We start from the raw sequence: 17,566 nt of genomic DNA on the forward strand, positions 1-17,566 counted from the left end.
AACTTTTTTCTGTCAATGTGGAGGAATTTTAGCCTATTTTTTTTTCAGAATTGTTTTAATTCAGACACACTGGAGGGTTTTAGACCATTAACGGCCTGTTAAAAGTCAATCCGAATGATCGAAGTCAGATTTAAGACAATACTTAGATTAGGACGCTGCAGACTTTCATTTTCTTCTTTAAGCCATTCAGTGGTGGACTTGCTGAGTTGCTTTGGCTTACTGTCCTGCAACCCAACCGAAACCGTCACATTTGTCTTCCTTATTTGCAGGTAGGTGTAGGAGCCTTCGTTTAGTTAGCAGACTAGTAGTGCTCAGCAACAGGTGGGGGAGGGTCAGGGGTGATACAGTCGACGAGAGCACTAGTAAATCCTGCATTTATGGTGGTGCCCACTAAAGTCCTGAAGAAGCAAAGTAACCCTAGACCATCACACTGCCACCCCCTTGTTTGACTGTTGATGAAGTTCTATGTAGAACATGACAGTGGCAAAGATAATTATGGCCATGATGAGGGAGAAGAGCAGGAAGCCCAGCTCCGAGGCACAGCTCTTCAGCGTGTAGCCAATGATGCGCAGGCCCTGCGAGTGACGGGAGAACTTACGGAATATCGGGGGTCGGTGGTATGTTTCTGAAAAGGCTGTTTAAACCAGAAGTAACAGCAGATGAACAAACACCTTCCTAAGTTGTTTTTTTGGTTTTGGGTCTCTTGCTCATGGTTAAATAATAAGCAATGACCTTAAGTGAGGGAAGTGATGGCTACAGAGCTTTAGATGTTGTTTTGTGTTCTTTTATGACATTCTGGATGAGTCGTTTATGCAATACTGTAGTAGATTTGGTAGGCCAGCCACTCCTGGGAGAGATTATAACTGCTACATGTTTGCTCTATTTGTATTTTTCTGGAGACCCAAAGCCTTGTGTTTGTTACCCGCTCCAGACTGAGTCAGTTACATTCTTTCTCATATTTTCTTTCATGTCTTTAGACCAGAGCATGATGTGTTCATTTTGATATCTTTTAGCATTCTTAATGTTGTCAGAGAAGGTTCCGTTCAAGTGAAAATGAACCAAAAAATTAAATAAAAACACAAATGTGTTTAATCACAGTTAACTTGTGATTTTACAAGGGGGAGCTTATTCAGGTCAACCATATTGATAAGCCTGTACACAGAAAATTGAGGCCAAAGAGTTTGGATTGAACAGCTTGTGGCTGATGAATTGATACCTGAACTGGATCATATTATTCCATTGACTAATCAGCTGCACTATTATAATGGTGGTTTACAGCAGCATCCTTTTCTAAAGCAGTGCACCCCTGCCTAAAGTGAACACACACAAACACTAAATAACAGAGGACGTGTCAGTTAAATGGCAGAGGACATTGTCCATCAAAATTAGTGATGCACCAATCAATTAACCAGATACCGTAATACTAAAAAAATCTGTCGCTTTGTTTTGCCTGTGTATCACATGTATCAAAACAGAAATGTCCTACTCTTTCCCCATCTGTGAATATATCAACATGTTGTGATTCCCTTTATTTTCCGTTTAGTAGAAATCAGATAAATGTTACACATTATTTGCGGCATCACTTAAAATAATCCCTTGGTTTTAATTGGGTTCAAAACATCATAAAAGAACCTGCAGTGCATCTTTTTTTTGTTTTTGCTTTTATGGTCAGTCTTTGGTATACAGGACGTATTTCTCAAAAAGAAAATTAAAATCAGCAAAACTCTGAACCAGTAGGTTAAGAATTTGCTGGTGAATACCTGATTGGTGCATCTCTAATCAAAATGTTGAAGGGAATCCAGTACTGCATCAGCATGAGGATTCTGGGGCCAACCAAAAAGTCCAATGCAAAAAGAGTTTAACTAATGACTTATAAGTAAACTACCAGTTTCCATCTAGGCTTATCTTAATAAGGCGTGCAATAAAAGTTGGATGGAAAATTTGTTGTTTGGGCTGATACCTGTAGATGAACATAAAATACTGGATTCCATTCCCTGCATTTAAAAAAAAAAAAAAACATGAAGTATCGAGTGCCAAAAGTACCATAATTTAAACATAAATAGCTAATTAAATAAAGTTTTTCATATGTGATAATTTACATGAAATTATAAATGCTATTTCAAAAGATAAATATATAGTTTAATACAGATTTAAACAAATAAATACACTGCTCAAAGAAATAAAGGGAACACTTAAACAACACAATATAACTCCAAGTAAATCAAACCTCTGTGAAATCAAACTGTCCACTTAGGAAGCAACACTGATTGACAATCAATTTCACATGCTGTTGTGCAAATGGAATAAACAACAGGGGGACCACAGACCACTTCTCAGTACTTATGCTTTCTGGCTGATGTTTTGGTCACTTTTGAATGTTGGTGGTGCTTTCACACTCGTGGTAACATGAGACGGACTCTACAACGCTACCAGGAGACAGGCCAGTACACCAGGAGACGTGGAGGAGGCCGTAGGAGGGCAACAACCCAGCAGCAGGACCGCTACCTCTGCCTTTGTGCAAGGAGGAACAGGAGGAGCACTGCCAGAGCCCTGCAAAAGGACCTCCAGCAGGCCACAAATGTGCATGTGTCTGCACAAACGGTTAGAAACTGACTCCATGAGGATGGTATGAGGGCCCAACGTCCACAAATGGGGGTTGTGCTCACACCCCAACAGCTCTTCACAGATGAAAGCAGGTTCACACTGAGCACATGTGACAGACGTGACAGAGTCTGGAGACACCGTGGAGAGCGATCTGCTGCCTGCAACATCCTTCAGCATGACCGGTTTGGCAGTGGGTCAGTAATGGTGTGGGGTGGCATTTCTTTGGAGGGCCACACGGCCCTCCATGTGCTCACCAGGAGGGTGGACATGGCCTGACTGCCTTTAGGTACCGAGAAGAGATCCTCAGACCATATGCTGGTGCGGTTGGCCCTGGGTTCCTCCTAATGCAGGACAATGCTAGACCTCATGTGGCTGGAGTGTGTCAGCAGTTCCTACAAGATGAAGACATTGAAGCTATGGACTGGCCCGCCCGTTCCCCAGACCTGAATCCGATTGAGCACATCTGGGACATCATGTCTCGCTCCATCCACCAACGTCACGTTGCACCACAGACTGTCCAGGAGTTGGTGGATGCTTTAGTCCAGGTTTGGGAGGAGATCCCTCAGGAGACCATCCACCGTCTCATCAGGAGCATGCCCAGGCATTGTAGGGAGGTCATACAGACACGTGGAGGCCACACACAATACTGAGCCTCATTTTGACTTGTTTTAAGGACATAACATCAAAGTTGGATCAGCCTGTAGTGTGTTTTTCCACTTTAATTTTGTGTGTGACTCCAAATCCAGGCCTCCATTGGTTAATAAATTTGATTTCCATTGATGATTTTTGTGTGATTTTGTTGTCAGCACATTCAACTTTCTAGAGAACAAAGTATTCATTGAGAATATTTCATTCATTCAGAACTAAGATGTGTTATTTGAGTGTTCCCTTTATTTTTTTGAGCAGTATATATAAATAATTAAATTAGAAGGTCATTAAAATTTGAATTCATTATGAGTAATAAGCATATAAAATGATTCCAGTATTTACTTAATCATAGTGTTGTTGCAAAATGCTGTAAATTTATTTTCATTTCAGCCTTACCCACCAAATTCAGTCCGCACAGCTAACACCAGTTCAGAAAAGGAATAGCCAATCAAATATTAGGCTGACTTTGATAAGTCATTGTGACATTTAAGATTAGAAAAATTATTTCTAGTTTCTAAATTCCAGAATAATAAGAGGGAAAATTGCTTGAGAATTGCCTATTTGTTCTTTCAAATAATTTGGGAGAGCCTGGATGATGATGTCATGGCTCCGATTGCTTAATTTGAGGCACACCTGTGGATATATTTTAAGGCAACACCTCAAATACACCAGGGAGTGATGTCATGTAAAATTCAAAAGACATCAGTTCATCCTTGGTTACACTTACTTTGCAAATGCCTGAGGGAGCCATGTTCATTTGTTCAAGCACTTGGTAAGGTAAATATATAAAAACAGAATTTAGACATAAGAGACTAAAGCTGTAAAGGCAAATTTATAGCATAAGAAAAAATAAATATGCATGTACAGGTACAAACAGCGTGGGAATATCCAGCCAGCGTAATGTTCAGGGAGGAAACTGGTTCTGCATTCCAGAGATGAACGTATTATGGTGTAGGATATGTGCATAAGCATCCGAGAACAAAAGCAAAAGACGTTGTCACTATCCACGGTGAATTGAGAAAGAAGCCGTTCTTCCAAAAGCAACATAAAAAGCCATATTACAGTTTGCAAGTCCACGCAGGACATAGACCTAAATGTCCCATGGTCTGATGAAACTAAAATTGGAGTGTTGACTGACAACACATTTGGATGACAAAGGGAGAAGCTAGAAAGCCTTCAATATTCTGGCATTTAGCAAAGAGAAATGATTTGTAATTCAAACCAGCCTAAAACAGGAAAAGTTTATTTTAAATCAAAGTCAGACAGTGATGAAGACATTTTGATTTGTCTTGTTAAAGAGTGTAAGTTCACATCTGGTTTCAACTATTTATACATATTTAGTTGATAAATTATATTTTTATTGGTTTGTGGCACTTTTGACCCTCGATAATGGAGGAAGGGCACATGAGCTGTGAACATGAACGATGGACAATACCCTCTCAACAGACTCATCATCATTAGAAAAAGAATTGAGCAAGTGAGACAGGGGAGAAATAGAGGAATGAGATAGCAGAAGGCCGATGGAGAGAATGATGATTTACCCCGATCTAGGTTCATGTCTGAGGACCATGAAAGGAGGGACATGGGAAAGGTGGCAGTGATCATGGGGAAGGGAGAGAGGAACAGTGTGTTGACAACAGCAGAGGACTAAGAGATGAGGTTGGGGAGGATATTAACAACATTCCATGGAAAATTCATTTCGGTTGAAATTTTTAATTATTTTCCAGAATTAGACCACTACTGTATGGTGAAGACTGAATGCCGTGGCACACTACTAGACATACAAATGAAATGATTTTAACTAAATTCAGTTACACTTTCACAGTGTTAATAGTACTTCTTGTTAGCAAACTGGTCATTCTATCAAATCAAAATTGTGTTTTAATGTTGAAGATGGTAAGCATATAAAACACAATGAATTAAATGAAGCACAAAAATATTGTATTTCCTTTGGATTCATAAGAATGTTAATATTTAATCTACCTACTGCTGAGAATAAGCAGCAAAGAGGACCATGATATGTACATTTAATTATTTGGCCATAAATATGTCATACATCTATATGGTTTTCTTCTGTCTGTATCACAAATATCTTAAGTATGAAAATATGATTCTAGAGGAAAGAAAGCAGAGACTTACTTGTTCCTTCCTCTGAAACCATGCCAAGCCCCTCAGCCTTGTTCTGCCTCTCAAAGGCATTTAAATCCAGTACGCTGTATTAAAACATTGACCTTTCATTTCATTGTGTAGTTCTAACTGGTCACATATAAACAACTAAGTAACGATTTTCCAGAGAAAATTGTTGAAGGAAAACCAACCAACAAGTCTGCATTAGAGCTTGGACACTCAAAAAGAAGCCCACATCCTTTTTGTCTTTCAGGTACTCCAACATTTTCTGTCAATACAGAGGAAGAAAAATACGCCTTAAAACAGTGTCACTAAATAACCTGATAACTGGTTTGTTTCAAGCACACATACCCGCTGAACCTCGCTGTTTCCGCCGTTGAGGATAGAAATACCCAGCTTGAGGGTTGTAGATACCATAGGGCCAGTTTCTCCTAGAGAAAAAAGAAAGCATCAAGCACACGGTGGCTTTGAAGGAGATAAAACGTTAGTGTGAAAAAGGGAGGAATAATACCTTTGCAGGCACTTATCATTTGCAGGACCATTTCTGCAGCACCACGGTTATGAAGTCTGGACTGCTGGTATAAAAGCCTTTGCTTCTCCATTTCTTTTTCCTTTTGTGGGCAAAAAAACATTATGAGTGTTTGGTAGTAATATATATTTGACACAAATCACTTAGATAAAAAAGTGGGGCTCTTTACTAATTGGTCACATATTCGATGATATATTTATTAAAACATATTGTACAACAGTCATTGGCTGTTTACTCGTATAAAGGTATTCAAGTTCTAAAGTCATTTTAATTAGATACCAGAAAACATTCCAGATTGACCAGTTTTCTCCGACTGTATGAAGCATAGAGTAACGCAGTACCTCCCTTCACCACCTGTTGCTGTGTACTACCAGTCAGCTGGCTGAAAGTATGGTTTCAACAGTTTTCCCCTGCTGACCAAAGAGACAACTTTGGTTGTTTGGGAATGTTTCTGTTAACAAAAACATGGCCGCCATAATGTGGAAGCTAAAAAGAGTGCCACCTATCATTCTTGTTAAGGTGACAGTTTCATAACTGCAGTTTGCAGGGAGCCCGACTAATTAACCAGTTAATATGGGCTTGTCATACTTGTTCATATTCTACAGCAGGGGTAGGTATTCCCAGTCCTTGAGGGCCAGTGTCCTGCATCGTTTAGATGTGTGCTGTGTCAAGCACACCTGAATGAAATGGCTGAATTACCTCCTCAGTATGCAGTCTAGTTCTCCAGTGTCCTGCTAATCATCTAATTATTTGATTCAGGTGTGTTGAAGCAGAGACACGTCTAAAAGGACACCGGCCCTCAAAGACTGGCCCACCCCTGCTCTACAGAGTAGAAACATCAAGAAGTAATGTTGATCTGCACAATAAACAGTTAAAGTCAACATCTAAACTGAGCTGGGGTTTACTCTACATTTACTTTATATAAGTTGAAAACATCTTTAAAACATTATCTAAAATTATTAATATGTAATAATCATTATGGTGTATTACTTACTGTAGGGATGGCCTTTTTTTTTAAATAAATTGAAACATGTTTTTCATTTACCGTGGAATTACTACTCACATTTATCATACCTGCTCGGAACAAGGACCAAAGAAAAGTAAATTGTTTGCCATTTTAAAGAAACTAAACTCTAATTGTGTAGTATTTCTACAGGATAATAAATTGTGTGTTTTTTTAGCGAGTAGTTTCTAGATGTTTAGATGTACTGCATCTATATTGTAATGTAATGTTGCAGAAAACATGTTTATTTCCCTTTTTGATCTCAGTTTGAAGGATAATAACATAATCAAACAGCAGTGGAACTATGTAGAAATTCATAGTGTTTCATTCACTTAAACTTCGGTTTTATTAAGTTATTTAAAACTGTAAAGGTTACATATTTTCTTGTCGCTGGCCTGAACACTGTTTAATCCAAAGTTGATAGCCAAGGTTATTACATGATTCTTAAAATAAAAACAAATGTGTCAGCCTTTAAAATCTACCACATCTCCCAATCCTCCTAAAGAAAGACCTGGATCTCTATCACTAAAATTAGTTTTCTTTCATCTACAGTACTAATGTCTCCTTACATGCATTACCGTTAGGAATTATCACTACTATTTCAAAATATCTGTCTCTTACACACATTCTCTCAGCTCAGTTCATTAGTAAAGGAGCTGTTACACAAATTCTTCACGTTTGCTGCCTTGAGCAAGCGTTGGACTACAGGAAAGAGCCCCACTGACTTGGCATATCAGGCCAGTATAGTTTCCACAGCGTCTCAGATGCAGGAACTCTGCAAATAAGATGCTTTGGACAAAGGTTAACAACCCCCAACCACCTTCCTTCTTTATTTGTCATTTCATAGTCATGTCTCATTTAAGAGATGACTTGAAATATTGATGACAATATAAAACGTATTCTGAGCCATCTTTAATTTAATGTTAAATGACATATGCTAGAAGACAATGTTTGTCAAATGAAAGTTCACCTTCATCTGTTTTAATCACACCCTCCCACAACCACCCTCCCACCCGCATATATTTAGTTGTGCTCTACCCACTATGTGTTGTGCAGATAGACGCTTGCGCATGTGTTACCGACAGTGTAGTGATACCGAATTGTTCTAAGATGTTTGTGTACTAACTTTTAAAAGTGTATATGTCTGCATTAACAGACTGCAAATTGTGATCCATGTGCTATCCTGGCTTTCACTGTAGTCTGTTAGTTTGCTATGTGAGTGGGGAAAGGGAGCATTGGTTACTAGCATCCAAATAAGATGTTATGAAGGTGAGGGATGAGCAGTGGAGGAAGTGGAAAAGAGAAAGACAACAGACAGCAGTGTAAACAGGGAGGAGTGACATTGTAAATGTCCTTGTATAAAAGCATCAGAAGATCTTTTTACAGTTCAAATAGCCCTAAAAATCTCTGACTTTTAGCATGTCTGACTCCCCAGTTTGTTGTAAGCATTTAGAAACATTTTAAAGCCATTTTTGGATTCATAAACATTTTAGTTGTGTAAAATGATGCTCCTTGACAAAGCACAAAAATGCCAGTGGGAAACAAATAAAGCTGACTTGACTGAAATTTGAGCTTGTGAGGTCAGCACAGGGTGAATAAATGAGTGCACAGTCTGGGAATCAGATGCAAAAGAGTGATGGCCTGCTCAGACACAGCCGGGGTTGCCAGTTAATGTCAAACCAACAGTCCCCTCATTCAGAGTGAGACAAAACCAGATGAACAGAAACTCTACCATCTCTTGCAAAATTTATCCTTCACCCAAAAAGATTCAACTTTTTAGCTAAGTTTATATGGGTTTTAAGGAAAAATACAAATGTGATAATTATGATGATAATTATTATTATTATACTATTATTGTTACATTTACATTAGTTTTAGCTACAGTGCTGTGAAAGAGTGTCTACCCCCTTAGAGATTCATTGTTTTTGCTTTTTTTGTCACACTTAAACGTTTCAGATCATCAAGAACGTTTAATATTAAACAGAGATGCCCTAAGTAAATACAAAAAGCAGTTTCAAGGGATAAAACAACCTCACGCCTGAGTGTTAACAAACAGTGTTAAAACTGAAGCCTGCTGAAGACCTTGCAAACTTTGTTCTAGAAGATTCTCACCCTTGTTTGTGCTCCTCCTCAGATTGCTCATGTGTACTGGATTCTCCTCCAGTTCACCATCTGATTCCAAGCCTCCTTCTCTGATTCAGACACCCTCTCGGGCAAGACTCCAGCTGACAGCATTCTGGCTCCTCTTACTCCAAGGACAAGTAAGCGAACCCTGCAAACCCTCCACCGTGCTCACCATCGACCGCATCCTGCGCTGCTCTAATTACCCTCCTGGAATCCACTTACCCCCAGCAAGCAGTTGACAACTCCGGATCAAGATCACAACTATCAGACTAACTCTCCACTCCCACACCCACATCGTTTCCCCCCTGGCGGTTCATTCTCTCATCAACTGTAAGCACTAGATCCATCAATATCTTCATAATCATCTCAGACGTTTCCTAACCCTCCTGTCCTCTTTCCCGCACAGTTGATGTGTTCCTGGTTCCAGGTTCCAGAAAATATAGTCTCATAATAACCCTTTTAAACCTTCTTCTGCCTCCTGTGTGTTCTGCACGTGGGTCAAAGCAGCAAAAACTATGACATGGAGAACCTTTTGAATCAGTAAACCACTTAAATACAGCATGTCTGCCAAGATGAAGTAGGCTAAAGGTTTTCAAAAAGTAACACATCTTACCCTGATCTAAAGAAATTCAAGAACAGATAAGAAATAAAGTCACCTACCAGCCTGGAAAATTTTACAAAGCCTTTTCTAAGGCTTTGGGAGTTCAGCAAACCACACTGGCCACTATCCACAAATAGAGAACACTTCAAGGGTTAATCAAGAACTTATACAGAAGGTAACAAAAAAGGCCAGGAATAAACAGTACTGCAGACCTCACTTGCCTCAGTTCACAATTCAACATTAACAACCAGACTAGGAAAAAAATCATCCAGACTCCTCAGGCTAAAGTCCCTGCTAATAAAAAAGAAGAAAAAGGGGTGTCTCACTTTCGCCATAGAACATTTTGACGATCGACAAGACATTTGGGAAATATTCTGTGGAGTGATGAGAGAAGTGGAACTTTTAGAAGCTGTATGTATTCTTACATCTGACACAAAGCCAACAGCATTTCAGGAAAAGAACATCAAACCAGCAGTTAAACAAGGTGGTGGCAGTGTAACACTATTGGGCTGTTTAGCTACTTAACATCTGGATGACTTACTGTAATTTAGGAAACCATGAATAATGCTCTCTTAGCAGAAAAACCTGAAGGAGAATGTTCAACTATGAGTTCATGACCTTAAGTTTAAGCCCAATTTGGTTTTTGCCGCAGGACATTGATCAACGCATAACACCTTTCAATGACTCAAAAAAAACCAAAATAAACGTTTTGGAGTATTCCTTCCTTCATGACTTAAACCATCATGAATTAAATCTTGAATGACTTCATCACTCAAAATGCATTTTGTATTCACTCAGGTTATCTTTATCACAAATTAACATTTGTTGGATGATCTGAAACATTCAAGAGTGACAAAAAATGGCTAAACAGAAGAAATCTATAAGAGGGGCAAATACTTCACAACACAGGGGTTAGACCCAATGCTGTTTAAAGCCATGAAAAACTGTACCAACATATCATTTGAAATGGTTTATGCCACATCAAACTAACTTTAAACTAAACCCCATCTTTTTAATTTTGAAAATGAGAAATTGGTTGTAAATAGCAACTGTGAAACAAAAAGGACATCTGGATTGGAGCGTTGTGAATGGTGAATTAGGAAACTAGTAATGAATGAAGCAGAGCTGTCAGAAAGCACATAAAGATAACAAGACAGGACAGAGAAAGAGGAATGTGTTTTTGATGTAAATGCTCCAATGATGAGGTCACGCGATGCATTGAAAGCTACCGCTCCACTGTGTTCCTGGTTCCCAGCCCCTGGCCGCCCATTACCAGTTCTGACTGTCGCACCTCAAAGGACATCTCATCTTCAGATTGTTCCATCATTTCCTCTCCCACTTCTTCTTCTTCACCAATATGGCAACTCTAAAATAAAGGCAGATACACATAGAAAATAGTTTTATCCTTTCTGTAATCAGGATGCCAAGTATAAAATCTCACAGCTAAGATCATATGTGAGGACACACCTTTGCCATGATGTCTGCATATGCCATATATAGATGATCTGTATCAAGTTTACTGATATAAGAAGAAGAGAAGACATGTTTAGTCATGACATGACATTCTTCTGAGTGTATGGTTTAACAACTCTTTCTATAAATTACAATGGAGTCTGGTTGGACCTGTCTGACCTCTTTTCTGTCAGAGCTGTTCGACTGAAGTGAAGAATAAGCTGGTGGAGGGGATCCGGCTTTGTTTCCTTCTCCTCTTCTTCCTCTGCTTCCTCCTGCTCCATTGCTTTCTAGATGTTACAGAAAGAAAACAAATGCAAGAAACAGCTAAGGACATCCAGATCCAGATAAAGTAGATGTTACCCACAGATAAATCATCTATCATCCTGTCCTCAAATGAGTAACCCTCAGAGTGAATCCAGTTGCGTTTGTACCCCTCCAGGAACATGTTTGAAGCTCTGTGCCTGGAAGGAACACATTATTTCTGTTAGCAATCATATGTGTTGAACCCTTTTCAGTAAATATATGCGTTTAGCTTTTTTTACCTTGCAATGTTGTAGAGTGGTGTCATTCTGAAGCAGGCCACAACAGCCCTGCGTCTCTGCTTAGACAGCAATTTATGCCACACCATTTTCTTAGATTTAAAAGGATGCTCCGTCTTGCAGAGACAAAAACATCTTGTTATATATACTGTTCTGGCTAATGTCCAGGACCCATGCCATGTAAGCTTTTCCACAATTTCTAACGTTACAATCACAAATTTACTTATTTATTTATTGGGATTTTCAATGACAAACACAAAGTTGTGCAGAATTGTGAAGAAGAAGAAAAGTGGTATACAGTTTTAAAGACTTTAAAAATCTGACTAGCACAAAATGTATTTATTCTCAGCCCCCCTAAATCAATACCAGCTTTGCAAATGTAGAGACTAAAATTCTGATAATTTCAATTTTGCAAAAAGGATCAAGCTCAGATTGGATAGAGATCATTGCTCAGCATCAGTTTTACAAATATTGCCACAGGTTCTAAATTCTGGTCTGAACTTTAACAGGGCCATTCTCACACATGAACAAGCTTTGGACTAAACAGTGTTCTGTAAGATGTTCATAGATTAGACTCTTGTTTTATAACCTAACCCTGCTTTAATTATCTCCAGAACATTATCCCTGACCTATTTGTTTTGTTCCTGGTTCTCATGATGCTGTTTGTTCACTAACGTTCACTAAGAAAACGGACCTCTGAGGCTTTCAGAGAACAGCTGGATTTATATGGTGATTAAATTCCTTCCTTCCTTCCTTCCTTCCTTCCTTGTTTTATGAAGAGTTGTCTGAATATTGCTACAACTAGTATTGAAAAAAAAATCTAATTAATAAAAATAGTCCGGTCCAGTAAAATAACATAAACCTTTTGCAATAAAATACCCCAAGGAGAGAGACAGCACTGATGGAAAAATAGGGCAAGAAAACTGATCCAAGTATGAGGTTGAATACCGACTTTGGAATATTATTGGTCTCTCGGCTGCTCACCACTTCAAGATGATACAGAACAGCAGACACCTCCTGCACTCTCTTGACAACTTTATCGGGAGCATCAGCATCTTCAGCCTTTCCTGCCATCTCTTTGTACAGGGCCATCTGCCAGCGCATGGAGGGGTTGTCCACCTTTTCACGAAAAAGGGACACAGGCATTTCTGAGATGTGATGTGCTTGATTATCTATAATCTTGAACAACATATTCAACTTTTGCACCTAAAAATGACTGATGTTTTATTAGGTCAGATATTACACCTTGCCCTGAAGATGGAGGTTGTTCTGCAGGAACTCTCTTACTTCTTCATCTGTGTCTCTCTGTAAAGTAAAAAAAAAAAAAAGTTTAGCAACCAATATCTATCTCCATAACAACATTTTTACTGTGCTAAACAAATAATAATAAAATAAACATTACTAAAGAGTAGCGGACTTTGGCCAAGTTGATGAGCTCCTGATCAGCAGGAGAGCACATGTTCAGGCCTATGGGGAGCATCTTCTTCAAGGCAGCAACAATAAGCGATGTCTGAACAGAATAACGGTCTCCACGTTTCTTCTTCTTGGTGCGCTCAGTGTCTGACCCTCCACCCTGTGAAGAGAAACAACAACAAACCAAAAGCATTCACAATATTTCATAAAAACTCAGTGGTGCAAAACCTGGGATATGCCCCCTGATTTGTGATATATGCTATATTCTATGATGTGGAATATAACAATAACATGTTATTATTTTGATGTAAATGTAAGTATAAAAGTTTAAACCTACAGAGCATTAATCTAGACATAAAAAACACCTTTTTGAACTTCAAAACTTCAGTGCAAAGTATTCACCCCCCTTGAACCTATCAACATCCATCAGTGTCTTTTAATTAGGACGATTATGTAAAATACCAACATACAAAAGTGCATAGTTATGAACTGGAAGGAAAATTATAAATGGGTTTAAATGTTTTTTTATTTTTATAAAAAAATAGGAAATTGCCCAAATGCGGCATCGGTTTGTGTTCAATCTGCTTGTGTCAATACTTTGTAGATCCACCTTTGGCTGCAATTACAGCTGCAAGTCTTTTGAGGAATCTTTCTAACAGCTTTCAACTTCTAGGGACTACAATATATTTCCCCTGACTTCTCAGCTCAAGCTCAGTCAGATTGGATGAAGAGCGTCTGTGAACATCGGTTTTCAGGTCTTGCTGCAGCTTCTCACATGGGTCTGGGACTTTGACTGGACCAATGTAACATATCAAACAAGCTTTGAACTGAACCATTCCATTGTGGCTGTAGGATTTTCATGTCCTGGATGACTGAGAATATCCACCAGCGTTGTAGATTGTGTTGGTCTTTCACCAAAAATCCTAATAATATACATTGAAGTTTATGGTTGAAATGTGACAAAACATGGAAATATGTTCAAGGGGTAGGATGACTTAGTTGTTGAAATAGCAGAAGGGAAGGGGGTGGGAGGGTGGAGTTTGCTTATTTAAACAAATAAAATCAAATTTACAGCATGCAATAATTATATTCCACACAGTTGGGAACCCATTCTATGAAAACTCTTGTTAATTTGTTAAAAGTTAAAATATCAGGTGGTGTTAGAGTACAAAAGGTTTTTGAAGTTAAATCAGTTTGCTGCATGCAGTTAAAGAATCAAACATTTGTTTATGCTTTGTATCACTGTACACTCCTCAAACTACGATTTTGTTTTTGTGAGGGTTCAATTCTTCTGTTAGCTGCTCTTTCTGGATTCCTCCATTGTGTACAAATTATACAATAACTTCCCGTGTTGTATATGAAGGTACTTTATGGTATGAATGTTTATCCTACTAAATGCATGCTTTTTAGAAATGTTGATATTATCTATTTACGAAGCAATAAGAGAAATAATACTACAGAAACTACTACCATTTGTTGGATGCAAACCTGACATATATTTGAATCTATCCAGGGAACGTCTGACTATGTTAGAAACATTTTATTCAATGGTGAATGTTAAGATATAATTGTTTTTAATAAAATCACATATGCAAAAGTATTGGCACCAAAGCTGGTAATACATTGAAAAAGCCCTTTTTGCAAGTGGGACAGCAATCGGTTCTTTGTTACACTTTAGGTTGGATTATACAGAGAGATCTTTCACAATTTCTCCTTGCACAATCTCTCTAGTCAAAAATCTTCTATGCTCTGCTCTCTTTACCTCACTCCTCAGGTCTTTCTATATGACTTAGGTCTGAGGACTACAATAGCCATGGAAGAAGGTTGATTTTGGGTCTTCTGAACCAATTTCTTTCTTCATTTGGCTTTACGTTTTGGATCATAATACAACTGGCAGACCCAGTGAAAACCTATTTGCTGTTTTCTGGCAGAGGCTACCAGAATTTTATTAAAAATGTACTAGTTTATGATGCAATACACTCTTTGAAGTTTGAAAGAGAAACAGGCCCACAGCATCATGGATCCCCCACCTTACTTTACAGTGGGCATGAGGTGATTTTCCACATATTCATTGTTTGTTTTATACCAAACCCAACTATAGTGTTTGCAGCTTAAATGCTCAATTTCAGTTTGGTCTGATCAAAGCCAATAGTTCCAGTTAAACTACCAGTAACATTTAGCAAACTACACACATGATATTAACATAACTCTTTGCTGTTTTTCTTCAACTGAGATTTTTCAAACCTTGCTTAGCATCCTTCTTAACTTAAATTTGAGTAGTTTTAAATCTGTTTAATCATTGCTATCTAATGCAGTTAGAGTATAGAGAAAACAAATGGTAAGGTGCTACTATGGCTCAAGTGTGTACACATAAGCTTTCCATGTAAAAGAAGACCAATTTTGAGAGGTCATTTCACAGAAATGCTTAAATTGAAACAAAAATAAATTTCTAGCTATTGTTCCTTTATTACACAAACTATTCGGGATTTTGCGGTATCAGAAATGAAAACGTAGATCAATCCTTGCTATCCTACATCATAGCACTACTAATAGCAAATTCTATCAAGCAAAATATATATTTATGTTACACAGGAGTGGTTTAGAGGGTGCAAACAATTTAGGGTATTTAAATTAAGTGTGAATTAATGATTTAGTTAGGTTCATGGTCATTTTTATTTTAAGAGGCAACCCAACAAGTGTGAGAAAACCTACTTCATTGACATTAAGTATCAAACCATGTATTAGTCTGCAAAATGAGTCTAAAGGAAACTAAGCCATAATGTGCTGTGGCATTTTAGGGAGGAGAAAAGAAAGAGCACAGAGAAGACTTTCATCGTCCCCTAGAGGCGAAAAGCTACATTACAGAAACATACAGCACAACTACCTTCAGTAATAGGAACAATAAAAAAGGCAATCAAGAGGTCTCCAACTCAGCTATGATATGAACAAGGGCAAACTCAGTGAGAGGATGATGGCAAAGGTCTTTTACTGCCTTATTTGGATCCATGTAAAGACCAGTGCCATGAGCCTAACTCTACACATGTTTACTTTCATCAAGCGCCGTCAGACTCCCCTCCATACACACTGGCAGGACTGGGAATGGCCCACAGGCAGGGCCTTCCAATTTGTCCCAGGATCCTCTGAGAATGTCGGCATCTTTAACTTGTGATTATTTATCAGTGGTTCTCTGCTGGTAAACATGTTCACAAGGTAAAGTAGAATTAGACATGTCTCTTTGTATGAAGGACACAAGTGTTTGCGTGTGTTTTGTGTAAGTATGGCCAAATGCAGAGCTAGCCCAAGGCATATGTGAACTAAGCCTCTTAGTAGGAACCTCCAGGCCAGAAGGGGGCCCTCAAAACCTTGAACTCACTTAAAGAATATACATCTCAAAACGTCAAATCTGCTCTAACTTTAAAAAAAAAATGATGAAAAATTAACATTTTTGTTTTAAATGTATTAAAGATTTAGGAGGAAAATACCTTAATGTCTGGTGGCTATTTTAAAAGTCATCATTTAATGTTGCTATTTTTATCATTTCTTTTGATTGTGTCACATTCCACAGACAGTGAAGTTGCAAATGAATCAATAAAAAAAGAGATATTTGATACAAAAGGACCTAAACCTTATCTCTTTTTATTTTTACTTGAAAGATTGCATGTGGTGTTGTGTATGACATTATAGCCAGCCTATGAAAGTCAATAACATTAGCACAGAAACTAATGCATTTAATCCATACACCCATAAGAGGGGAAATGGATGTTGTTAGCGGTAAATGGCAAATTTTACAATTTAAAACAATAATAACACATAACAGGAACTGAGGACATTTTGGTTCTCAAGTGGCTTAAAAGGGTAGTAAAATCTAACTCAGATGCTACACAAAAACTCAATGCATAAAAGTCAAAATTATCACTAAGCCTTGACATATCCAAGGCTGATTAAAAAAAATACTCAGTCCGCCAACACGTCATATGGTAAATAATAAATTCTTTGTGGGTTTTTTCATAAAAACATTGGCATTCATGTAATTAAGTTGGCATTTAAAGGTTAAAATCCTAATAATTATTTAGTGTTTGAATAGGACTAAAATTGTTCAAAAGATTTAACCATAAAAAGTAGCAATACATTTAAAACTGAATGATACCCAGAAATTAAAAATGCATACAAGTCAATTTACGTATCTAAAATATTCCCCAGCCACCAAACATTTCTTGTATTAAAAATGATAATTTTTTTCTGCTTTTTTATTAATAAAAGCAGTGGCAACAGGTAATCAAACTGGCTATGAAGGGGTTACAATCATGAGAATTGTTAAATGTTTGGTAGTTTTGGGCAGAGCTGAGGTTTCGCTTTAGAAACGTCTTTAGAAAAAAAGCATAAAACCATTAATTTATTGCTATAAACCCTGACACCTTAGGATTAATGAAGAATGTGAAATAAAATTGTTTTCCCAAATCAAATTCTGCTGCCCCATACAATCTTGGGCCAACTCTGTCTGAATGAAAGCACATGTATGCATA

General features: G+C 38.0%; 1 protein-coding gene and 1 long non-coding RNA gene across 2 annotated transcripts in view; one reads left to right on the forward strand and one right to left on the reverse strand.

Moving 5' to 3' along the window:
* The window catches only part of LOC124876347, a 38,807-nt gene extending 29,190 nt beyond the window's left edge, over positions 1-9,617 (forward strand). Inside the window, exons 2-3 of the long non-coding RNA XR_007040287.1 lie at positions 9,046-9,172; positions 9,264-9,617. This is a non-coding gene — a long non-coding RNA (uncharacterized LOC124876347). The remainder of the gene's footprint in view (positions 1-9,045; positions 9,173-9,263) is intronic.
* Positions 1-17,566, reverse strand: part of LOC124876344 (ryanodine receptor 1-like) — a 69,800-nt gene that overhangs the window by 11,314 nt on the left and 40,920 nt on the right. Inside the window, exons 74-86 of the mRNA XM_047379015.1 lie at positions 13,033-13,203; positions 12,876-12,935; positions 12,615-12,749; positions 11,634-11,746; positions 11,456-11,552; positions 11,269-11,378; positions 11,104-11,155; positions 10,928-11,002; positions 5,891-5,990; positions 5,731-5,810; positions 5,571-5,647; positions 5,392-5,465; positions 4,794-4,811 (exon numbers count right to left, since the gene is read on the reverse strand). Coding sequence (XP_047234971.1) covers positions 4,794-4,811; positions 5,392-5,465; positions 5,571-5,647; positions 5,731-5,810; positions 5,891-5,990; positions 10,928-11,002; positions 11,104-11,155; positions 11,269-11,378; positions 11,456-11,552; positions 11,634-11,746; positions 12,615-12,749; positions 12,876-12,935; positions 13,033-13,203 — 1,162 coding nt within the window. The remainder of the gene's footprint in view (positions 1-4,793; positions 4,812-5,391; positions 5,466-5,570; positions 5,648-5,730; positions 5,811-5,890; positions 5,991-10,927; positions 11,003-11,103; positions 11,156-11,268; positions 11,379-11,455; positions 11,553-11,633; positions 11,747-12,614; positions 12,750-12,875; positions 12,936-13,032; positions 13,204-17,566) is intronic.

The sequence above is a fragment of the Girardinichthys multiradiatus genome, chromosome 11 (assembly GCF_021462225.1).
Source record: "Girardinichthys multiradiatus isolate DD_20200921_A chromosome 11, DD_fGirMul_XY1, whole genome shotgun sequence".
NCBI classification, from domain to species: Eukaryota; Metazoa; Chordata; class Actinopteri; order Cyprinodontiformes; family Goodeidae; genus Girardinichthys; species Girardinichthys multiradiatus.